General features: G+C 38.0%; 1 protein-coding gene across 4 annotated transcripts in view; it reads right to left on the bottom strand.

The window, feature by feature from the left end:
• Positions 1 to 1,882: 1,882 nt before the first annotated feature.
• KDM7A (lysine demethylase 7A) overlaps positions 1,883 to 25,725 on the bottom strand; it is a 56,641-nt gene continuing 32,798 nt past the window's right edge. Inside the window, exons 11-21 of one of the 4 annotated variants that reach the window (XR_010305022.1) lie at positions 23,672 to 23,761; positions 22,611 to 22,820; positions 21,085 to 21,209; positions 20,402 to 20,559; positions 15,670 to 15,767; positions 14,340 to 14,488; positions 13,987 to 14,195; positions 11,588 to 11,664; positions 10,241 to 10,517; positions 8,384 to 9,494; positions 1,883 to 2,447 (exon numbers count right to left, since the gene is read on the bottom strand). Coding sequence is in view for 2 of the 4 variants with exons in the window: in XM_064155488.1 (XP_064011558.1) it covers positions 9,400 to 9,494; positions 10,241 to 10,517; positions 11,588 to 11,664; positions 13,987 to 14,195; positions 14,340 to 14,488; positions 15,670 to 15,767; positions 20,402 to 20,559; positions 21,085 to 21,209; positions 22,611 to 22,820; positions 23,672 to 23,761 (1,488 nt within the window). In the remaining 2 variants the exon portion in view is untranslated. Of the gene's footprint in view, positions 9,495 to 10,240; positions 10,518 to 11,587; positions 11,665 to 13,986; positions 14,196 to 14,339; positions 14,489 to 15,669; positions 15,768 to 20,401; positions 20,560 to 21,084; positions 21,210 to 22,610; positions 22,821 to 23,671; positions 23,762 to 25,725 lie in introns of all 4 variants that reach the window. The other 3 variants (XR_010305021.1, XM_064155489.1, XM_064155488.1) reach the window with 3 other exon arrangements.

A 25,725-nucleotide genomic window follows, 5' to 3' on the forward strand; every position in this document is an offset into this window, starting at 1 on the left:
GAACGTTTAAGATATAAAGTCATACTCTGAGGAGTGCTTTAGTGCTTCAGCTCATGACTGCATGAGGCATAGGCTAACAGATCAGAGACTTCTTTGATTTGTTCCCAGTCTTTAAGAGCACTTTTCAGTGAACCACACATACCAGCCTGGTTGATGATACTAGTTTGTTGTTTTGTTTTTTACAGTGCATGACTTGAAGACAACCACAGTGAGGTAGCATTAGTGCAGGAAAAAAATATAAATCTCTGAAGGTCTCAGACAAGTGGAAAAGAATTTAAATGTAGTATGTTAAGAATACTGACAGCATTATTTTGTTGTCCATTTAAACATGTAACAGAAGCGTTTGTAAAGAGGTCATAGTCATGGTAAAAATACTTGTTTAAAAATTCCTTGCAATTAAAAGGCAACAGAACACATGGGACAGTACAAATATAGATATGTGTGCACATGCACACACACACACTTGGAGTTGTACCTGCCACAGCTGAAGGCAGTTTTAGTAAAAGAAATCATACATAGATCCTAATGTACTGAACACCTTAACCTCAGGGAATTCTGCCTTATTCCTACATCTAGTCATTACACATACTATGTATTCAATCCACCCCAACAACATAGTTTTTCTCCTCAAGAGCTATTTAAAATGTACTTTAAAATAAGAAAGCTAATGGAACAGTACTGAAAACAGCCCGTAAGATAGCAGTTCATAGCAGTGGCCTAGGATTGTGAATACAGAAGCAAGGCAAGGTTTGTATGGAGAGGAAATGTCTTGCACCTGAACCACAAGCACTGAACATTATTTTCCCACTCTCCGAACATGTCAGTTGGTCTAGCACTTATTGCTTCCCCTTCCAAACCTCACTCATAGGGTAACTGTGGGAAAATCTCTGATTTCTGTACAAACTGAACTCCTTAAGTCAAATCCTCTTAATGCTGAGAAAAACTGAACAGCATCAGTGCCTACAATCATTCCATGTAGCCACAATAGTATGTTATACAATGTTTTTGCTTTTTCCCAACTAATCCCTCTTCTCTGAGCTGCTGCAAAATCCTGGGGAGAAAGAGATCATTCAGATGCCATGTCCCATTTAATGCTTGGTCTCCCTGCTAAAACTCTGGTGATCCAGCATCACTTGTGGCGCTTAGTGTTACGTCAGGCACAGCTGTCCAGCAGTCCTTGGAACATGACCATGCTGCACAGCTCACAGATTCCTTTCTTCCCATCCCAGCTGACCAGGGCTGAATACAGATGGCATTAGAAGGGTTCCTCTCAATGCTAACCTCATCTGAGCCACCTTGTTCTGACATAACTTTTAAGACAGCTGGCATGGCAAATACTCCCTTTGAATGCTTTTCATCAATAGGTCTAACTTGGTGGGAACACAGTGCTTAGTCGCCTCTGCAGGAGAGGCACTTTAACTGCATGGGAAGAGTTCAGTTCCATAACTATCACATGATGGAACTGAAAACAAATTCTACAACTGCTGGTGAAACGCAGGAGAATTCTTAGAGGGCCTGACCCATAATGGATCTTTTCAAAGGCCTTCTGTGAAAAAGTAAGACTTCTATAAATCAACGACTTAAAAATTAAGCATATGATACACCATCTTTTCCAAATTAATATTGCCCTGAAAAAGCTACCCAGTTAAACCTTATTTCCACAGCACAGATTCTGTTTTAGCTGTTTCTACAGTTTTGCTGCCTTTTAGTTTTACTGGAGCTAAAAGCCAGCTTGCATTTTTATGACATACCAGCAAGGTGCAGTTCAAGGGCAAATGTATCTTCTCCAGGTATGGATGAGAACTTTACTCAGTCACTGCAGCAAACAAAGCATTTCTTATGAGAAATTAACTTTGGGGCAAAGCATCACAAACAGGCAGACTCTTTGTATACTGTTCTTTTAGTTGACTTATATGTTTCAAAGTAGAGACCAAAGCAAATACAGCAGAAGCAGTACAGAGAAATAGATCTATTAAGCCAAACACAATTCTTCAGAAACTTGCAGTACTTATTCTAAAGACTGAATATTCTTGGCTTCAGAGAAATCAGATCTTAGTCTAAACATAGCAAACTGTCCTATTAGTCAGCTGTTAGGTGGAACATTATGAGCTCTGGTAATGACAAACTTTATGCGCTGTCTTGATCATCAGTTATTTTTTTCTGCAGGTAAAGACCTCAGTCCCTGAATGCCATATAAACAAAGGCATTTATAATTCCTAGTTAGAGGAAAATGAGTAACAACAACATTCTGGTTTTACAGTTTCGGTCCTCATTAACTTTTGACTTGAGACTTACCAGCAGTAAAAGTGTAATTTCAGGGGCTTCCAGAAGAAATACTTCTCTATATAAAGAAAAACAATGTTTTTGACTAAGTCAACCCTCAGCATGATTGACTTCCTCATACTCATTCTACTACACAGGTTTCCATCATCAGTCCAAAGTTTCACCTAAACAAAACAAACAAGAAAAGGATTGGTTGAATGTGTTCACTAATAAGCCACCACCACAACAGCTTCACAACTTCAGCAGGTCACAAAAAACCCACTCGAGTTGATGCTGAACTTCACCAAATGTACATAAAACCAAGTTTGTAGGCACTTCACAGGGTGTACTCTACCTCAGACACAGTAGAATACTGCTGATTAAAATAAAATAAAATCACACACAAAACAAAACAAACAACTTTAGTCTTCAGACAGCAAGGAGAGCATATTGCCCATTCCCTGACCTCAGATATTTCTTTGCTGCACTTTGTAGCCTTGAAATCCTTAAAATCCACTGTCCATTAGGATCCAGGCATCTTCCTCAAATGGAAGAGCAGAAAACCAAAAACTGTGACTTGTAAAGGAAATATAGTTCCAGGTGCTGAAGGCTATCCATCCACATTTAAAGCTGAACTTGACAATATTTCATGTTTTACAGTACACCATCCTACCTATTATCCACCAAACAGCAGTCACAGAGAAAAGCTATGGCAAGAACAAAAGGACAAAGAGTAAAGGTGCTTATACAGGCTTTTATATGGGTATGAAATTTGTCTTTGTGGCCCACTGAGGTGCTCTCTTAAGTCTACAGCTTTATTTTAAGACCAAACCATTCATATAAGCATTGACAAATCTAGGTGTGTGTCTGGCAGAAGTGTATGCTGTAGCATTCTTCTTCAATCACAGTGATCAAGACTTTAAAAATACGTGGTTGCTCCAACAGAGAGCTTTGGCATATCTTTGGCTAATCAAATTTATCATCAGCTTTAACACATTAATTGAAAAGATGTAAAGGCATGTCAAAATACACCAGAAACTGATTTCTGAATGTAGAAATATTTAAACTTCACCCTCTACACTTAAATCATTAATTTTCCTTGTAATTTCTTACTCACTTGAATGAAATTTGGTTTTGGAACAGAGGTTTCTTCCTCCAAAATCTACAGTATCATGTTTTAAACATTTGACAACAGAACTTAGTAGTTTGTTTGGGTTTTTAAAACTCTTTCAGTCCTATACTTCAGCAGTACATGGTTTGATGAGGCCAGCACTCTTGTTCTTTGTAAAGCAGCTGACAGAACGAAGTCCCAGTCCATGAGCAGACCTCCTAGTCATTACAGTCAACCATAAACCCTCTATAAACTAGAAGCCATGCCAAGATGTAAACTTGAGCACCTGCAAAGGTGCTCAAAGCAAACATTTCTGCCACCTGGTTCTTCCAATGCCACTGCTACAACATTTGTCTAAGGCGCTCAAAATGACCACTAGAATCCAAACCTGCTCATTGCAGCACCAAAGCAGGTCAGTAGCATAGAACACTATTTGCAGAAGAAAATATATTACATGAAGTGCAACACAGTAATTAGTTCTATTACCCCAGAGTAGAGTATCCACGTGAAAACAATGTACTGCCAGAGAATCAAACCAGGGAGGACTGACAACTGTAGACCAGGAGACATGGTGGGAGAAACCCATACAGAAGTTATCCATGACAAGAGCAAGTATGACGAAGTACATGGGGGTGTGAAAGAGAACTCTCTCCTTCCACAAAAAGCATGCACTTAGTAGCAAGAACTGAAAATACCATTTCACACCCTTCTTACAGATCTGCTCATGTGACAGGTCAGGAACACTGCCACTTCCCTTTTATATCGGAATTCAGAAAGAATATACACATCTTCACAAACCACATTTAGTTGCCATGTAATATACTTGGATTGAAATGAGATTTGCACTTTGGAAAATTAAAAAATAAAGTAATGGGAATAATCCATCTTGCATAACTCCGTAAGATTTCTCCTTTCAAATGTGACAAGTAAAGGGCACACAGAGATTGGACCTAGGAAAGCATTTTTCCTCTCACAACATTCTGTACAATTTTCTGTATTTACACTGAAGCAGATGAGCAGGAGCATGAAGAAATTAAACACTTTAGAGTGCTAAAAATCAAAACATAAGCAATACAGGTTTTTAATTTCAGTATTTTAAAGTACAGAAAGTGGAAACTATGAATATCAAATACAGATTTAAACAAAGCGACTTGTCCTCCCCTAGAATAATCAATGTGAACTACTTATAGAAACTTACAAATTTAAAGTAAAATCAACACAAAATAAATACTGTACATACACTTTCCCTGCCTGCAGGCAAAAGAGGGTGGGAAATACTGTTATGAATTGAAAAAAATGCTCTTAAAGCTGCAGCATCCCATTTCCCAGCCAAATACTTAACACAGTAGTGCGTTTCTGTAAAAAGGAAGACACACATACACCAACCCCTACTGAGCAGACAAGCTAATATTTTCAGAGACATAAGAAGGAAAGATAGAAATTAGACTATGAGAGTAGAAAAAGGAGAAGAAGAGACAAACGGGCCAGCAAAATCTTACTACAAAACTAGTAAATATAGCCAAGAACTAGCCCCTTTTTTCTCTCTTTTTTTTCTTTTTTAATTTTTTTTACTTCAATGTTTTGTTGTTTTGTTAAAAAAAAAATCACCAAAGCATTGGCAGCAATAGACATTTCCCAGCAGAAGTGACAATATGTATCAATATAATCTCTTAAAGTGATCCCTTTTGTTCCCTTCCCACAGCATGAAACTCTTATGGCTTAATTTATATTAAAAGTAGAACATTTTTTTGTTTGTTTTTCTGTTTTTTCTCCCAAAATGCAGCCTATGAAGGTCGTGCATTTCCTTATCAGTGCTACTTACATTTCCCATCCACTGCGTGACTTAGCACTCATACATTCCCACAGAGTGGGTTACCAGGGTGGCTTTTTTTTGTTGGGGTGGGGTGGGTTTTGTTTTTGTTTTCATTTGAAAACGGACATTGCAGCTTTTAATCTTCTTTAACCACAAACAGTAAGGCCCTTGGTTCCATTTGTATTTCTCCTGTGAAAGAGTAGCTGTGGGTTTCCTCAACCTCAGAGCTACTAACAGATTTTCATGGTCTGGAAGTATTTAATGAATGAAAGACTGCAAAGACGCTAGGTTTAGGGGTCATGGTGGGAGTGCGAAGGGTTTGGTGGGCATATGGAGCCTAAATAGGGTGCTAGTTTCAGGTCATTCTAGCTTCAGCTCTACTTATTCTCCACAATTACTGAAAAGGGGGTAGCAAGATTCACATCAGCTCTATCTCCAACATCCTGCAATTTACAGCTTCATGGCATTGTGAATGAAGGCAGCTTATGCCATACAGCAAACCCAAGGGAAAGCTGAAGCATCTAAAATGTGATCGTGACACTGTGCTCTATTGTATCTCTACTAAAAAGTAACACAAGCACTTCAATCACCACAAGAACAAAAGCCCCAAGTCGCCCACATGACTAGAAAGCAACAATTTTAACTCTCAACATCTAACCCTTTCAAAATTATTTTTAAGAATGGATTCATGTAGAGTATTATAGGTTGCATAGGTAATCTACCTCAGAGGTCAACAAAGGCTACCTTGTAGCCAAGGTTTATTAGCAAGTATAGTAGGAGAAGAAAAGGGAAAGTTGCTGGAAGAGTCTTTGATATAGTTTCTAGGTGGTCTTTCCATTCCCACGGTTTTGATTTTTTGGTTTTGTTTGGTTTTTTTCCAATTGCAGAAATGGCAGAACTTAGAGAAAGGGAAAACCCCTACTGTTCTGTTTATGAGAAAAGTGGTAAGCTTTATGTCAAATCCAAGTTCTCTGACTTTTGAAAAGAGATTATCCTTGAGAATCAGTTACCATAACAGGCTTACTCCTCTTTGTTGTCAAGTCAGTGTTCCCTACTCCATTCCTCTTACAGCCCAAGTGAAACAGCAAGGGAATAAAAAATAGGGCTTTTGCTTTTCACTACAACATAAGGTTCAGACCATCTACAGAAAGATTGGCGCAGTGGTGCTGTCATTGAGAATACTAAAAAGATACCCCTACGTACAACTACACAAAAGAAGTGAGCTCACCACATCCTCTTCATAAGCTACCAGGAGAGGGGTTTTTTCTCTTTTTTTTTGTTTTTCTTTTTGGTTACTGGTTAGGTTTTGTGTCCCACCTCTTCTTCCTCCCTTCCCCCTGTTTTTCTTTTATGGTGGTTGGTCAGTTTTTACTACTCTTATTTTTTTTAATATTGGTCATCATGGCAATTTCTTCCAAAGAACTTTTTTCTGTGGTGGAGCATTAGAATTAACTTCTCTTGGAAGCATACATATCCAAATAAAATGGGAATGAACCTATGCCTGTTGACAGCCTGTGAAGAGACTTACTATATAATTTCATGACAGTGGAGAGCCCTTGGGAGAAAAAAAAAAAAGCAGAAAGTAAAGAAAGAATAAACCCAAGATAAAATAATATATATGGGTCCAGCCACATCTGTGTTCCAACAGTAAGATACAGATAAATAATGCAGATGGTCAGGAAAGAGACTATGTATAAACCAGTCACACGTACAAGGAAATGTACTCCACATTATTAAATTCCTTACTCCAGATTCTATTTTGGCATACTTCCACTTCAGATAAGTGTTCTTAAATATATGCCTTTAAGGAAAAAAGAGCTCATTCTTTGTTCTGCTCTGAATTTGATTGCTGCTCTAAACTGGAATTTTCTATTCTTCAGAGTACACACCCAGCAAGAAGGAAAGAGTTTGGTTCAATATGCTAAAGCTAGAACAGTTTCCAAGGCGTGGTAGGCATTAATCCATTTGCTCAAGCTTAAGCACAGAGAGTATTTAAGTATGTATATAATTTTAACTAATATTGACAACACAATTTATTCCTTTGACTTACTTTGGTGAGAAAATATTAGAAGACAGTTAAAATATCCTCTTTTAACTATTTCCATCTAGAAAACAGAGCACCTGAGAACATTAAATACTTAAGAGTCACTATCAGCACCTGTAGAGTACCTCGTAGCTTATCTTATGTTTTTTAGAACTCCTTTGCTAACTCCATTCCCAAAGGTCTTAACAAAAGAAAAAAGGACTGAAAACATGCTTTTGTGTAATCATATTATACAAACAAAAAAGCTTAAAAAATTTCACCCATAAGCACACACACAAAACTATGAAGTCAAGTCAATACAATGTAAAGAGGGGCTGCAAAAAAACACTTTTAAGTTATAATTTTCAATCTCCAGAGGAAGTAAATCCATGAGAGCTACCTGACTGATTTGCAGTTGCATTACGTTTTGACGTTTCTCAACCTGGAAACAGGGTAACGTAGTGTTGTTTAGTTTTGCCCCTGCAGCAACCAAAACCACTCGGTGTCAGAACTCTTTTCACAGATGGGTAGGGTACTCATTATCTAGCTTACGTAAAAATAACTCTGCACAAATATTATGGAAAGTCCAGCTGCATCATTTCTTAAAAATGACAACAAGAGAAAATTATTCCAGTATAGAATATGGAGGAAGGAAAAACTGGTATGGGAAGTTAAATGAACTCAATGACTTAGACAGCTATGCCTGAGTATTTTTCCTCATCACAACCAAAAACAAACCCAAACAACCAACAATGTTGTTGTCACTAGCATATTAACGTTTACATTTTGGCTGGACCCTGCAAAATGCCCTTTTTCCAGAATCAAGTAAAAGTATTCCCCCTTTCTGCCTTCATTCCCATCCCCCAGAAGTTAAATATTTAATTTTATATTACAGAAAAATACAACTTTTAAATCAAAATTATTTACAGTAATTCAGAATTGGCATTTGCCATCAGCTCTGTATGAAGCCTGACACAAATGATCATTCTGATACCAGTAAGCTATTTAATGCTTATATATGCACCAGTTAAGATTTTTAATTGTCTGCCTTGCCCATCTTTGAAAGCAGCACGTATTCTCCTGCCTTCCTGACTCCAGTAAAATGTGTTGTAATGCATCTTCTATGCTACATTAAGTAATATGCCAAATCTTTAGACTGCAATGTAAATCTTACCAGTTATGTCAGAGTAATTGTTCTGAAGAAACATTTATCTTAACTGATGTCCCCATTCGTCCAAAAAGATGTATTAGGTTTCCCTCCTTTGTACCAACTCTCAAATAACCTGTACAAACACAATTTCAGGGAGTTTGTTTTACAGAACAAAGTCATCACAGACAGATCATCAGGAGGAAAAGTATGCACTCCAATTTGGAGGAAAGGGGTGCCATTTAAAACAAGCTAGCTACTGGACTGACATAAGACTCTTCTGACTTTAGGAGTCTCTTCTAGTTCATCAAATAAATAAATCTGTATTAAAAGAGGACAGGTCAAAAAATAATCAAGCTGGCAGAGAGTACACAACTTGCAAGTCAACAGAAGCCCAGCCAAGAGCTTACAAAAAGCAGGAAAATAATAAGAGTCCATATACCTTAATTTAAAAAATAATTAATAATGCATCTCACCCCTATTTAAGACTATAACCTGAATATCAAATTTAGGAGTCCAGACTAATCACAATTAATGTGGCTCTCCACTGCACCAAACATACATTATCAAAACATTATTAAAAACTTTCACATTCTTAAATCTAAATTAATAACCCCCACAAAAAAGCCTTCCAAATAAATAGGTTTTAAAAAGAAATTTAAAAGTTGTCAAAATCTATCAGAAATAAATTATTGATAAACCACCTTCATCATCTTCCCCTCATTAATTAGGTCAGAAACTACCAGCAACAAATGATATTCAAGCCCTGATGAGAGACTATCTCACAGTCCATGTCTCTCTGAAGATTTCCCCGTTCCCATATGGTTATTGCTGAGCAGGTGTGGCACAGTGAAAATGCAGCATTGGGTTGTTTTTTTTTTTTTTGTCCTTTTTTTTTCTTTCTTGTTTTTGTTCATCAGGCAGTGTTTTATATGGTACATGCAAGTCTGCTTCAAGCAGAGGAATAACAGCAGCTCCAGGCTCTGTTGACCTCAATACTGGTCTGTGTAGGAAAGACAGCAGTAGTAGAAGTAGCAGCTACATTAAACAAAGAAGCGCGCATGGCCATTTCGGTTCAGCTTCAAGATCTTCCCAAGGCGTTGTTTAGCAGTTGCCATTCCTTTCTTTGGACGTTTGCCTGAAAAAATTAAACCAAGGGCTTCAGTCAGGATTTTCAGAAGAAAATGTTATCATCATAGAACAAAGATGAAACCCAGCTTTCAAGCTGAAGCAGGCAAGATTTTCACCTCAATCAGTTTAAATAAATAAATAAAATCCTCTTCATTTTTCTGTGTGGGGGCAAACAAACAGGGAATCAGAACTGTAGAAACACCCAAGAAATTATTTTCCCTAAACTCTGGCTAGCATTAGCACACAGCAAGTATATCACTTACGTATCTTCACAGTCTAAGGAATGGGAAATGGATGGAGTAGGGGCAAATCTAAACTAAGCTCACTGAATTTTGCTCGAGTAAATTATTCCTTGGAATAAACAATTAAATAATAAACTAGCAATTAAAAAGTGAACCATATTACCATCAGACAGTTCTGTGAAGTGCCACAGCTTTTAAACTTCTGCTACAATAAACCAAGCCGATTCACGCTGCTGTTTCAGAGCACAGGGATGTTTCTGCTCCAAATAACAAAACCCATAACAAATATGGTTCCATAGTTACTGTTGCACTTCTGCAGGTTTCACCTGACCAGCCACCTCCCTTCATCTCCTTACATTCTGTGCCAAAATCTGAGTGTCCACAGGACGCCTACTTTATATTTTTCTTAAAGGTCTAAGCCTGTCCCTTTTTCCCAGTTCTGTATCTAACAGGTCTTCTGATGTTTACGGTTTTTTACCCACTCTGGCAAGAGGACAGAGATAAACATTACCTTTAGTCGCCTGGTTGCTGATCGGGGGTGGATTTGATGCTGGCCTCTTCGTTGGATGAAGCGGTACAGACAAGGATGTTTCACCGTAGGGTCTGTCGGGGCTAAGGCTGCCATCACTCAGCCGACATTCTCCTTGACTTAGGTTGGAGTCTCGGGTACACTTGCCATGCTGAAAACTCAAGCTGTTGTTGTGGACTGTACTTCTGTTTTCCTGAACCTTCTGACTGGCTTCTGATACACTCTCTTTCTTGATATATTTTTGAGTTTTACTTGTATCCTAGTTTGGAAATGAGGAGAAGAAAAAAGTAAACACCTTCTGGCTACAAGTTACAGTTTGGGAAAAAACTTCTGTTTTTTTCTAATTATGCTACCGTATCTTTATTTCACTTCCACCAGCATCTGACCACTTTATGATTCCACCATTTCTGTGACATAAATACCTCTTAAAAAGTAAGACAGAATGCAGTATCTCTCTGCAAGTTTTTCCACATGCACTTATGGGCAATGCTATGGATTAATTACACCTACCAGCATATTCAATTTCTCTGCTTTTAGGTTTTGGCACGATCAAAGCAAACTGATTCTTGATCAAACCGGGTACTGTAGCGAGCCAAACCATAACCATTAACTACTTAAACAGACAACTTCTTTTCAATATTCAGCCAATGAGAGAAAAAAGCTAAACTGGTAACTACAAACTGTAAGAAGTACCTTGTAGTTTGATAGTCTTACATAAAACCCCACTCTACAAAACATGCAATTCAAATACAGCTATTAAATAGCACTGTTATTTTGCAGCTTTAATTGTTCTAACACAAATTTAGAAACATTTCAAAAAGATCAATGTAAGACACACCACCTTTAATTTATGTGTTCCTTGATGGATTCTATCTGGACACAAGAAAGCAAAGATATTCCTATCTCCCAGCTGTTGAAATGTTGTATCAGTTTGGCAGTACCCACTTCCTAAGCAAATGCTTTTACCATAAATAGGCTCCACTTTTTCTGATGCTCTGGTTAGGAGTAGCAACGAATAAGCAATACAGTCCCTCCCCAGTCAGACTGAACGTGAATTCACACATTTTTCATTAAGTGTGCTTTATTTTTCAAGATACTGTCCTGAGCATCTTAATGTTAGTCACTATGACAGCAGAGAAATTGAAAAGGAAAAAAACCCAACATAACAAGAATGAAAAAATCCTGTCAAACGTTACCAGAACCAGAAATATTTATTATTGGATATGCAGTGTAGAAATACCTGTCCACCATACTGTCCGTACTTACAGCTTCATGAGAGCTCTTTTTGCTATAAAACTGTATTCAAAATGTTTAAAGTTATTGCTTTACCAGACTTGAAGCTTCATTCAGGTGTCGAGCCCAAGCTGAAGTTGCCAAGTCTCCCTCCTCTTCCTTCACAGACCTACCTATGAGAAGTTAAACAAGCTTAAATTTTAAATGAATAATTAGGAATACTAAGTTGATTATACATCTGATTAAAACAGGAAAGGGAAATACAATAGAAAATATTTGCTAGAGAAAACCCAAAAGTTTTCCAAGCTGCTTGGTTCTACTGAGTAAAACTATCTCAAAGAATAAATACACCTAATTGAAGATCCATGTACCACAGGAAGAAGGTCAGGCAAAACGTATTGTTCAAATTTAGAACTACTGATGCTAAAGACAGCAGATTGTTATACTGCAATCTTCTACCATGGCTTTGTATCATGAGTTCATACACAGACATTTAATTTTCAGTTGTTACTACCTGTATAGTTTCTAGCCACTGATGTGCTATTCAGGTACAGCACACCGAAGATGCATGCTGATAGGCCCTGTGGGATAACTGCGCTAGCTAAGGAGCAGAGTTTCATCTTTACCCTCCATAGAGTTTGACACGTGTACAAGTTCTGGATGCAAAGGAATCTCTTTTTAGCAGTCCATAAGGTGCTGGATGTTCATAGAGTTCCTAGAGAACCCAGAGTTTCCTAGAATGTGTAGAGGATAACTTCCTGACACAACTGGTAATGGAGTCAGCTAGGAAAGGCGTCTTGCTGAATTTGTTGCTTGTGACAAGAAAAGGGCCTGCGAGCGATGTCATAGTTGAGGGCCATTTTGGGCACAGCAATCACAAAATGGTAGAGTTCTCCGTTGTTGAAGTAAACAGGAGGGTCAGTAGAACTGCCACCTCAAACTTCCAGCAGGCAGACTTTGGCCTGTTTCAGAGACTGGTGAACAGAGTCCCTTGGGAGGCAGTCCCAAGAGGCCAAGAGTCCAGGAAGGCAGGACACTGTTCAAGAAGGAACTCCTAAAGGCACAGGAACAGGTTGTCCGCACATGTCAAAAGAGAAGTCAACAAAGAAAAAGGTTGGCATAGCTAAATAAAGGTGGTCAGGCATTGGAGCAAGTTGCCCAGGGAGGCGGTGTCCTTAGAGGTGTTCAAGAAGTGTGGCAACATGGTTTAGTGGCCATGGTGGTGCTAGGTCAGTGGCTGGACTTGATGATCTTAGAGGTCTTTTCCAACCAAAACAATTCTGTGATTCTGTATCTTAGATCTGTGGCTAAACCAGTGCTGGTAACACAGCAAAGTTTTGACTGTTGTTGAACAATGCTTGCACAGCATCACAGCTTTCTCTTTTCTCACTACAGTAAGTAGACTAGAGGTAGCCAAGAGATTGGCATATGGCATAGCCAGGACAGCTGACCTGAATAGGCCAGAAGGGTGCTCCATACCATGCCGTTCTTGGCAGCAAAAACAGGGATAGAGCAGGCAGCTGGGGAGAATGAGCAATGAAAAACTTAGAAGATTGCCTGAGTCTGGCCAAGCAGCAGTCTGCTTGCAGAAGGTGCTGAGTGATAGCCTTTGCACTGCTTGTATTTTTAACTCTTTCCTTCAATTACTAAGCTGCCTTAGAGAAGATTCATGGGTTTTTGCTTTCTCTATTCTCTCCCCTATCCCACACAGGGTGGAGGGAGAGGACAAGCAGCTGAGTAAACACACTACATTTTAAAAATCTTTATATTATATTTTTTCATAAAGTTACAAAGATGGAAAGGTGCTGTACTTGTTTGGGTGATTTGCAGCTTAGGCCCTCTTGGTTTTATTTATCCAATCATTTGGGTTTAAAGACATGCAGCTTCAATTACTAGAACACAGCCCAGGACAATACATTAGGGTTTCCTGTTACGCATGTAACAAACCAGCATATTATTAGTTCTCTGAATTAGCACCCCATTTATTGGCAGTGTTCTGTTATTTTCACACTAGGAAAGCTGTAATCCTCTTCCATTTTCTTTTCAAGCAAAAAATTTTCCAACATAATGACTCTTTCTCTGTGTTCCAAGATATGATTTTGATTCTTTTGTTCTGCTGTCCCAAAATGTATTTAGAAGATGTCTGTTCCACAGACAAAAATTTCAATGGCAAAAATGTTACCTTTTGAATTCTCCTCTTCAAAATTACAATCTCCTTTAATGCACTGCACTGATAGCAGAATTTCAAGAGTGAAGTCAAGTATGACAATATTTGGCAGATGCATTCTGTTGACCTCTCAAGAGAAGTCTGTCACTGATTTCAGAAGTAACATTTACTTCTTAAAGAAAAAAAGGCTACAGAACATATCTTTTTCAATACCTGTCTAATGTACTTAAAAGCTTGACTACAAATCTAAAACTGTAACTTTAAGTTCTTATTCTGAGCATTTTGTCCAAGAGCAGAGAGCAGCAGTGTCATTAGTTCAGATACTTACCACATCGTATTGTTTTGTGGTTCTGAGATGGCTGTTTGTCTTTATGGCGGCTTCTAGGGTAACTTCTGTGTTCCTGAAGAGAGGTTCTTTTGTCTGTGCAGTCTGTGCTTTGAGTATGACCTGGTAAACATGTAGTATAGTGCAATCCTGCCATAGAAAGCATGCCCTGAATAGCTTCTTCTTCTGTACTTGTCGAGGTAGGACATTCCCTAGAAAGGTAAAGGACTATTAAGCAGGTCAAAAGGACATCGTAGATTTCTCTGAACAAATGATTTTTACATTGGTATAAAGCAGAACTATAGATATGTGTGAAAAGATCTAAGTTTATAAACAAATGCCTACAAAGTGCTTACTTTTTAGTGGGAGTTTCATTTCTGGATGGCTTCTGGGTATTTTGATAAAGGTCTCTCCTAACCTTAGATTCCTCTTTGAAATTTGATGTTACTTCCTGCTTGTCTTCATCACCTGAGCTTTCTGACTCCCCTGTGGAGGAATCCTTCTGCTGAAAGAATAGGAAACAATATGCAGAATGGTCACCGTGCCTCCTAAACAGATATGCAACCTCGATTGATGCCCAGTTAAAACTTCAAAAGCTTCCAGGTCCAACTTTTATGTGTGTATATATATATACACACACTATTCAGAATATAGTTAATTTGAGCAACTGAGGTGCTATATAAATTTTGTAACATCAATGAGCAATATAAAAAAGCATGTCCCAATTCCATTTCCTTACAGAATGCACCACACACATTAAACCACACTCAAATCATTGTATTCTTTTTGAAGAGAGCATTAATTATTCTTCCCTTTGATGTTCAAAGTAGAAGAAAAACATATGGATGCATAGTTTCAAGCAACAGCCAGAATTGATACCTATTACATAAAAGGACACAGTCTGCCCAAAGTAACTGCTGCTAGTTCCTGCTCTCATGAAAGATAACTTCCAGCAAGCAGCGTCTCTCTGATGAGTGACAGAAGCTCTCAGGTAAATCCAGAACAGAGCAGAAACAGAGACACAACAAGCTGTTGCCTCTCTTACAGTGGCACAGCTTGTATGGGCAGAAACTTCTCAAAGGTGGAGCAACCATATGTGACTCAATATGCCTTTATGTGAAGCAGGGCTACAACACATATGTTCCATCCCGGCAATTTAGACTAATCTATTCCAACAAGCAAGGAACACCACCACAATGTTTTTTTTTCAAGCCATAGAATATACATGACATTCAGTAAGTGTTGAAAGTGGAAGATAGTAACATGAATTATAATCCTTCCGGATTGACATCACTATCCCTATCAACAAAACATAACTGGAATGAAGTGCATTGTATCATCCAGGGAAGTTGTTAGACAGTAGCTCCATTCAAAGAGCAGCTTGTTAATCTTTCTCACTTGTCAAGTGACAAAAAAAGGGCAATTAAATTAGAACTAGACTCGATGCTAGTAATAAAGCTATTATCTTGTTTTGTTAAGATCTTCAGTGCAATTTAAAAATGCAAAAAAAAGGATTTACAGGACCTACTGAGATAACCAAAATTAACTATTTCACTACAAACCACAAATGTAAACATGAACAAAAGTTATTCCATTGCATACTATTAGAAATTAAGAAGAACATAATAAGCAAGCAAAATTATATTTAACTGCTTCATTGACTTTTTGTACTTTTTCTCACTATACCTGTGTAGTGCAATCAGGCCCAGATTCTTCTGAATCAGAAATATCAGAGTACTCTGAGGATCCATTCCTGAGTTCTGATTTCACACTTTCAAAGAACACTGTGGAGAGAAAAATTAAAATACAAGACTCAACATTTATTACCACATAACATTTAACAATTATTTTGGAAGTAAAGAACAAGAAACATATTTAGTTTGTAACAGTGCATAAACAAATGCACATCCACACACTAATATGGTTCACAAGTCAAATTTGCTTAATGCTCTAATGAGTTTCCTACTGTTGATTCTTAGACTTTCCCAAGCAACTGAAAGTATGAAGTCAGAGGAAGAAAAATCAAGTGCAGCAGGAACATCCACTTTTCACCCGCAGAGCACATACTCCATAGGTTGTACCTTGGACAATTTCTGCCTTTGTATACAGGCTAAAGTCAGAGAGCTGGCTCTGGTAAAAAGTTAGTTAGAAATAATCTTTAATATTACTTTGTCTCAGACTGTTTGAACCTGGAATTTTCTTGTTAAAAAATAAAAGCAATTATACAGAAGCACTAAACATGGAAGTAAGAGGATATTTAAGTGATTTAAAGCTAAAAACCAAAATGAACCACACATTTGCTACTTCAAATTTAACCTTTTACTGGGAAACTCTGCCTGTTTTGTGCTGCTACAGAGCTGCCAATCAGGGTTAAAAAGCAGACCTGTTAAAGATTAAAACATTACTGTGATGATACAGAATATACTTGCCTTGGTTTTCATCACAGCAACACTTGAAAAGGAAGACGAGAGGAAATACCAATCTCAGACATGCATTTTGCTTGTAGTAAGATAAAGTACTATCAGAGAATGCAGTGTCAAAATAGACATCAGAAACACTGGCATATGACAAAGCAATCAATCAAATCAACCACCTAATCCACATGGTTTACTTTAATTACTGAAAGAACTCAAACGTGAAGCAGCACGTGCTCTTACAACACAGTGTATGTCCCAACCAACCATGAGTTGGAAACACATTTTAAGTGTTTGGAATCTGGGACTCACAGTCAGTGGCCTGTGTGCATACTGGTCTCAAGGCTGCTGGCAGAAATTTTGATTAAATATAAATTTATGAAATACTACAGTGTGCAGTTTCACTAGCAAAAGGTTTTTGGAGAAAAGCCAAATACAACAGAAAATTTATGAATGTATGTCAAGAAGGGTGAGGATCAGGCAAGCAACATAACTTTTTAAGTACTATATGAAACTCCAGTTTCATGTAAAACTATGCTGAAAGCCAACATTTTAAACTTTACCTGTCTTCAGTCCAGAGCTATTTTCTGAACTGTGTTGGCTTGCTTTCAGCAGTTTTATATGAAACTAGATTTAAAAAGATGACAAATCTTTATAACTCATTTACTACGCAAGCATAAAAGAGGTACCTATAACCCTGTATATGCTGCAATTCTAGTAGGATTTAGATCCAATTGTAGATTTTGGTGAAGCCCCCAAGTAGGCATCACATAGATTTCAAGAGAAATTAATTTCTGAAGACTGCATAAGTCAGAAGAAAGCTGAAGACTGAGACAGGTTATCAGGAATTAAGTAAAATGAACAGCTGGGACCCAAATCTAGGGAAGACTAATTAAGCTTAAGATAGCATTAGAAAGAACTGTAAGGACTATCCAAACAGAATAAATGGCCAACAACAGTGTGTGTGATGTTAAGCTAAATAAACTGATGCTCCACATCTGACAAGAAAATGAGTATTCTACATTACTGTAGTTCAAAAAACCCCAAGGCACTTCTGATGATGATACAAACCTTTGTTTCATTTTGCAAAGGCAAACAAGATACTAGTAAAAGCAACAGCATGCATGATACAGAAAACAATACGGAAAATTATCTAACTCAAATGATTTTTCCTCTGGATTATTGTGTTTTTTAAAGAAAAAAACCTGCTAAAACTCTGAGACAATTTACAGGAAGAACAACGAAGGATACCTAAATACGTTCACATGTGGAGCTTAACATCTGTGGCAAAATTAATGTGGAAATAATGAACCATAATTAAAAAACAAACGAACTTCACAAAGGTCCCTCAGGAACTTTTCTTGTTCCTGTCTTAAAGGACTGCAAAACCCTGATTATTAAAATGACTAAATTCTTAAGAAAAAATGGGAGAAGGCAAACAATGCAGCAAGACAGAAAGACGACGTGTGCATTATTAGCCAGATACAGATAATACTACCATTTTAAAGCCATGCTAACTACAGAATCTCATAAATCTCATACTTCAAAAGCCTTCATGTCTTACAGACATTAACTAAGAGACAAATTATTTCTTACCTGTCTGTGATCTGGAAATGTGGTCTAGACTGAACAGGTAAAGCCACTTAACATTATGGAGATAACCCTGGTCCACTTGGTGGTCAGTATATATGACATTGTACACTGCAAGAGCCTCGGGTCTGATGCCGTGCTAATATTCCTACCTGGGTCAACACTCCTCTGTGTGGCCAAACCATTGGCCCTTTTTACTACTACTCTATTTTGCAAGCTCTGTGCAAATCAGTCAAGGAATACCTCCTCCATTTTCCTTCTGCCTTTTGTTCAAAATGCCAGGCAAGCTGCAGTCCTCTATAGTCCCCTTAACAAAAAATATTCCTCTGCAAAAGGTTACTGCATTTTTCTTATCCTTGGATTTCACATGCATTTCAGATACAATTACCAATCTTCACTGTAACATCTCACCTACTATTAGGAACCCTCATTGTCCCTGAATGTGATGGGTAACTGTGATTTTAAAAATAACTCAGTCTAAATACGTAAGTTGGGTTTGGAAGTTTTTTGTTTGCTTGTTGATTTTGCGTATTATCTTGGTAATCACTATTGTTATGTTTAAATGAACTGGTCTGCCCTCGGATGAAGTCACTGCTTTGCATGCTTCCAGAGCATGGGAGGAATACTTCACAAATCTGTTGAATGAAAGCAGTCATTATCTGTAAAATCAGGCCAAACTACTCATCATCCATACAAAGTATCTTGCTCTATTAAGCACAGCACTTGATCTTTGTTTCTCTGGTAACACTGGCTCACCATTTAGAACCAGAATCTTGGCATGACATTCAAAGCTATGTAGAGATTGATCTGTTTAAAGGCATCTCTCTTTAGACATCACTTACTGGCTTAAATCCCACTAAGAACAACAGAAGGCAGCAGCTATTACAGAAACAGATAGCTCCTTTTATTAAGCTCCCTGTAGAAGAGTATCCTTTCTCTTCTTCCCTGCAGACCTTCAGTTAAATAGCAAAACAGAACATGATCTTTAACAGGGAAGTTAGAAGAATCTACCTATTCAATTAAAAATATTATTGACAGCTTGAATACTCATCTCTGCATCAACTATCTCAACACTTGCTTTAAGTTCCGAGTATCTTTTTTCACTTGTAGTTACACACTGCTATATTAATTCTGTATCACATAAAAGCAAGCATTTCGTAGAAAATGTACCATTTCTCGGTATGACTTAATCTTTGATTCAAGTGTAAAACTTAAACTTATTCAGTTTAGTTTCAAAAATGGAAGAGTACCACATGTGCCTAAGCCTTCACTCAACAAGCTGTTTGCCTTGTTCCTTCCATGAGTACCCAGAAGAGACTTCTTTCCTGTGCAAACTTTTTACTATGGTCCTTTGTGACCTTTGGAAGCACAGGCAAGGGGAGTTACAAATTGCTTTGTTAACAAAAACAGTTAAATATTTTATCCAGGTTGACAGTGGACTCAAACATTGTTACAGACTGTTATGCAGGACATAGAGGGAACTAATTTTAAGTATCTAGAAAACTCTTGTTATCTTTTAAGCGCTGACCTTACTTCCTAACACAAATCCTTTAAACTCTTCCAAGTTGTACTGTAAAAAGATGTGGTGTTTATCATTAAAGAGATATCTGAACAGCTATGTCAAGCACCAATCTGTTACTGCACACAGATAGCATTATTACAAATAGGCAATGAAAACAGGCATTCAATATTGATTCCATACTAACACACAATGTGATCAGCATTGCTGAACACTTGGCAGGAAGACCAAAACAAAATGAAACCATCCGTCACTAGGAGCTGAAGTACTGGAAAGTGAGGTTCAAGTGGTTTACAGATAATCTAAATTCTTCCCCAGCCTTGCAGATTACTACAAGGACTTGAAGTGTAAGATTTTATTAATGCTAAATGATGTTTGATCACTCCTATGGAAAACTCCTATTCATTAACAAAACATACAAAATTGTGTGATCTAGCATGGACTCACCAAATGGAACAGAAAAGTGAAGGAGAAGGTAGGTTTAAAATTCATTGCACTCTATAATCTTTTATTCTCTACAGTGAATGAAGGGATGAACTTTCACACTGAAGTATACTTTGATCAAAAATAAACAGTGTTGGTGCATTATCAAACAGACCAAAAGAAACAATTAACTCATCCAGAACATCAACTGGACCTCCAACTCACAAAAATGCTGAACATAGCATTCAAGATGGTACTAATGTTAAAAGGTGAGTATCACTTTTCAATCTGTCCTGTTAGCTTCTTCACTGGACAGACAATATTTGGTTGCAACTTCTAATATTATTTCTCTAGTCTGTTAGTTTATCCTTCAAATACTTTGATAAAATTTCAGTAAGATTTCACAATTGTAGTTAGACCCTCTTCAAGATCTTCAAAATGTTCAACTGATAGGACTTAGAAACAAACTTACTATTCAGTGGTTTTGGGGCATCTGCATTCCCTTCTCCTTCAAATCCTGAGGGCTGGTCTTCAACCTTAACAGTCGTCTTTTTCGATCTTGTCCTGTCATCCTCATCTTCACTATCTGCTGTGTAAAGACTTCGATCTGTAAATGGGCGTCTATCATCTCTGTATCACAAGAGAAAAGCCCACATTCTTTCTTACAAGCATGAAGCAACGATTTTCCTTACTTACAGTATATTGTTGAGATACAACAGTACCTTTGGCTTGAGCTCATCTCTTGATTTCAAATTGTGCATGTTCCCATTTTACTCCCTGTGCAACTCCATTTCCATAAGGATGCCAAGTTTTACATCAGAATGTTTCAAATGAGAATTACTCTAAGAGACTGATACAAAACAAGCATTTCTATTCTGAAGCACTCTCTTTGGTACCAACCCAACTGAGCAAACAAATTAAATGCTATATAACAAAGGAACCCACAAAGAACCTCCTTCTCTTCACTCCGTAACTGTCACTCCACTAGGGGACAGCAGACACAAGAGACAACACATTTCCTTCTATATTTCTAACATGAATCTTACTGGTAAAAGGGAACTTGAAGCTCCACAAACAAAATAAATGTTATTACAAATCTGCGTGCTCCAGACCATAACGACTAGGAACAAGTGATCCACAATCAATCCTTTGTACCTAATGATTCTTCCATTTGACAGCAGAAGACGAAGATCATTGTCTTTTGTTCGCCATTCAGGTACTGTAGAAGATGGCTGAAAGGGCTTGTTAAATCTCCCGTTCAGTTTTGAGCTTGTAGTATCCTAAAGAAGTAAAAGCAATGCTCCTTACTATTTACTGATAAAAATAAAAATGTTTTTTTCTACAATCCACAAAAGCTTATTAAATGCAGCACCAGGTGCAAATCAATGGAGAAAGCCCAGACAAAACATGTTTGGATGTAAAGAAAAGCAGCCTTCATCTTCTCCTCCCTCTAATCATCTATACTCTCCTGAAGCATCAGAAACAACTACAGCTTCGCTACAATCCTTCTTTTACATTTCCTTTGAAGAACCATCACTGTATTCAAAACAAAGAAATACCAATAGAGATAGGTAAGCCAAAAGTTGGCCTTGGAACTGATAAGGCAATTCCCAACTAATTTGTAGGACCATCAATAATGGAAACTAACCTGCCATAAGCAGAAGTTTCTTAGCTCAAAGCAATTTACATTTCACATGTATTCTGAAGCAAAATTTTGGTGCCAAACCAGGAAAATGTGAAAAAAAACCCACAACCCACATTACATTTTACAAGTCTTAGAGTGAACACAATACTTAGAGAGAACAATATTTTTCCACATTAAATGAGTACAACTATTAAGTGCTTTTGTGTAGCAGTTAACTGCAAAGGTTAACTATTTGTAGTAAATTAAGTTCAGCTTCTTGAGTTTGACTGCTTTGTCTAAACGAATGTCTCTAAAAAGACTTAAATCATTAAGTCCCCATTATGACAGTCCTTCCAATTAAACTAGTCAGCATTTCTTATTTTCAGAAAGTTAGTTATTTCCTTTGAGAAAGCTACTTATTTCCATTCTCTCACTCCTTTTCCCATGTTTGCTGCTGTTTTTTGAAATAAGATCATCAAACCTGGAAAAAAAGTTTGTCAAGAGACTATTTCATTCACTCACTCCATGATACCTTCACAGCATGACCATAAAGCACACAGACCTACAACGGAGACCAAAGGCAGCCTTAGGTTTAATGGTAGGGTGGCACAAGTCATACAAGCAGTAGGGACATGACTGAAATACAAGGCTAATCAAATTACAGTACCTGAACTAAATTAAAAGAACTAAAACAAACAGGCTAGGCCAGAGCAGCCTCATGAAATTAAGGCTTTGCAATCTCCTTTTCCTTTACAGATTCAATGTAGCTATCAAAGTGCTACAGAAGTCCTAATTCCAAAAAATACACTTAAATCAGGTAACAGATTCAGGATACCACCTGAACGAAAAGGCTGAGGGAACCTCCACAAAATATAATAAAAAAAAAATTATCAAGGAAGAGAGGAATTCCTATCAGGAGACCTCAAAGAAACCAAAACAAAATCTATCCACAAAGTGTATTAGCCTGTAGTCCTACAAATGTTGAAGGCTTTCCCCTTTCAGCAGAGATTAGAAATCCACTCTGTTTTTGTTTTTCTCGCACAGACTTAATACTTGCCTCCTCCCATGGGGACATCTCCAGTCTTTTCAGTACCTCCCTAGTGTGGAGTTCCAGGATGTCCAGATTAGAAGGAGTTTTGGTAGCATGGTCTCGCAGTTTCCTCACCCTTCTTCTGGAGTGGTGAGGGGAAGTTGTTTCGTGTGAAGATCGTGAAGTTGGACACACGCCAAGAATTCCCTGAGTTTTAACTAGTTTGCTGTTTTCCTCCTTTAATTAAAAACACGTATTTCAGAATAGTCTCAGAGGAATAAAACCACAAATTTAACTCCTGCTTCTTATTCATCTAATTAAATATAAATTATACAAATAAAATTGTTAGACCTTTTAGAGAAGTACTACATATGAATTTAATGTACATGTCCTACTGTACCTCTTTCCCATTTGAGGTTTTTATCCCCTTCCATAATATTAATGCCAAATACCAAAAGTGACCACCAAAACATAAGGCTGTAGTCACAAAGGGATCGTAGGGTTAATATGTACTGTAGCAAACAAATCACATTTCTCTTCAGTTCTCAGAACTATTCTTTCCACGTGCAAATGTGAGACTTAAGATTATCATCAAGGAATAAAGGAGCAAAACACAGAAACAGAGAAATAAAAACTAAATAGACAAATGTATAAAAATAAAGAAAAACACACTGACTACAGAACAAATAACAACACCACATAAGAAAGAGAACAAAAGAGATTATGGCAACTGGACCAGAATCAACAAACAAGAGAATAGGAGAACGGAGTACGGCCAGAATTTCAAATAACAGTAATTACTGTAAGCAGTTGTAAGTGAATATACTTTAGAAATGCTGAGCCACAAATAATTGCACCAAACAAAATATTTATAAAAAACAACTACATAAAACATCCTTGTTGTATGCCTTCTTTATCTGAAATGCTCAGAAGTTAAGTACTCCCAGCAGTTTTCCTCTTGATCTTCTATTATTAAATGAATGTTAAATGAAGTGAATATGGCAAATCAGAAGTGTAACTTTTATGGAATTCCCCAATTCAAAGACCTTTTTTTCTGCAGGCTTATGTAGGGTTGCCTCTGTTCTTACCTCTACAGAACGAATCACTTTTGAGAGCTCTTTTATGAGATGCCCAGGCCTAATGTTGTCTGGAATTTCAAAGGCATGTTCTGTTACAAGCTGTATGAAAGAGGAAAGAAAACATTTTTTTTTCAGATAAAAGAAGTAACCATTTTTACAGGGGAAAAAACTTAAAAGGAAAAGAACAGATTAATTTTTGTAATAACACCTGCAAACTGCTAGGACAGATACACACACACACTGAAGCTTCCATTTCAAGCTTTAGAAGGCAGCAGGTATCACTTAGCGCCTCTAAGAATCCAAAGGAGGAGAAATACAAAGCCATATTTACAACCACTTAATTGTTTGTCCCCTCAGTAATCAGCCTTTCTTTCTTCCTTTTAGTATTAGTATAGAAACACAATTGAGAAATTCACTAGGCATGACCTTTAGAACAGCTCAAAACTAAGACAACTTCCACTACAGTAAATTTTTTTCTAGAAGAAATCAAGAATACTACCCAGTAACCAGTAGGGAGATTTTTGTTATCTGTCACACATCTATTCTTTTAATTTACTTTCTCAGTTTTTTCACAATCTTGTATACTACAGAAAATTATTCACAAAACCTATTAAAAAAAAAAAAAAAGGATGTTGAAACCATTTTTGTTCCCTATCATAGAATCAACCAGGTTGGAAGAGACCTCCAAGATCATCCAGTCCAACCTATCCCCCAGTCCTATCCAATCAACCAGACCATGGCACTAAGTGCCTCAGCCAGGCTTTGCTTCAACACCTCCAGGGACGGCCACTCCACCACCTCCCTGGGCAGCCCATTCCAATGCCAATCACTCTCTCTGGGAAGAACTTCCTCCTAACATCCAGCCTAGACCTCCCCCAGCACAACTTGAGACTGTGTCCCCTTGTTCTGTTGGTGGTTGCCTGGGAGAAGAGAACAACCCCCACGTGGCTACAGCCTCCCTTCAGCTAGTTGTAGACAGCAATGAGGTCACCCCTGAGCCTCCTCTTCTCCAGGCTAAACACCCCCAGCTCCCTCAGCCTCTCCTCACAGGACTGTGCTCCAGGCCCCTCAGCAGCTTTGTCACCTTTCTCTGGACACGTTCCAGTATCTCAACATCTCTCTTGAATTGAGGAGCCCAGAACTGGACACAGTACTCAAGCTGTGGCCTGACCAGTGCTGAGTACAGGGGAAGAATAACCTCCCTTGTCCTACTGGCCACACTGTTCCTGATACAGGCCAGGATGTCATTGGCTTTCCTGGCCACCTGGGCACACTGCTGGCTCATCTTCAGCTTCTATCTACCAGTACCCCCAGGTCCCTTTCTTCCTGGCTGCTCTCCAGCCATTCTGTCCCCAGCCTGTAGTGCTGCTTGGGGGTGTTGTGGCCAAAGTGTAAAACCCTGCACTTAGCCTTGCTAAATCTCATCCCACTGGCCTCTGCCCACCCATCCAGCCTGTCAAGGTTCCTCTGCAGGGCTCCAACAGATCAACACCTGCTCCTAGCTTGATGTCATCTGCAAACATACTGATACTGAACTCAATCCCCTAGTCCAGATCATCAATAAAGATACTGAATAGGACTGGGCCCAGCACTGATCCTTGGGGGACACCACTAGCGACAGCTGCCAACTGGATGTGGCACCATTCACCACCACACTTTAGGCCCAGCCTTCCAGCCAGTTCTTGACCCATTTCAATCCTCTGAATCAGTTATCAAATTTCCAATATATATAACCAATCTGTTCAAACACTCTACAGCTAGTGAAAAGTATTTTGTGTGTAAAGCTTCAAGTGTGTCTCAAAACACTTTTAATTAGAATTAAACAGACAAAACAATATTCACACATAGACCATGACAACTGACATGAATTCTGCAACTCCCTGAATCAACTATTTCAATGGAAAAACATCCCACAAACACTTTCAGCCACCCACATTTAGAAAATGAGATTCAGCAGCAAAGTCATTGCTAGAAGCAGCTTGACACTGTATGTGCATTCCTTCTCAGTCTCTCCAGAAAGCAGCATGGATACATAGCCATGGTATAAATATTCATTCAGTGCT

The sequence above is a fragment of the Pogoniulus pusillus genome, chromosome 15 (assembly GCF_015220805.1).
Source record: "Pogoniulus pusillus isolate bPogPus1 chromosome 15, bPogPus1.pri, whole genome shotgun sequence".
NCBI lineage: Eukaryota > Metazoa > Chordata > Aves > Piciformes > Lybiidae > Pogoniulus > Pogoniulus pusillus.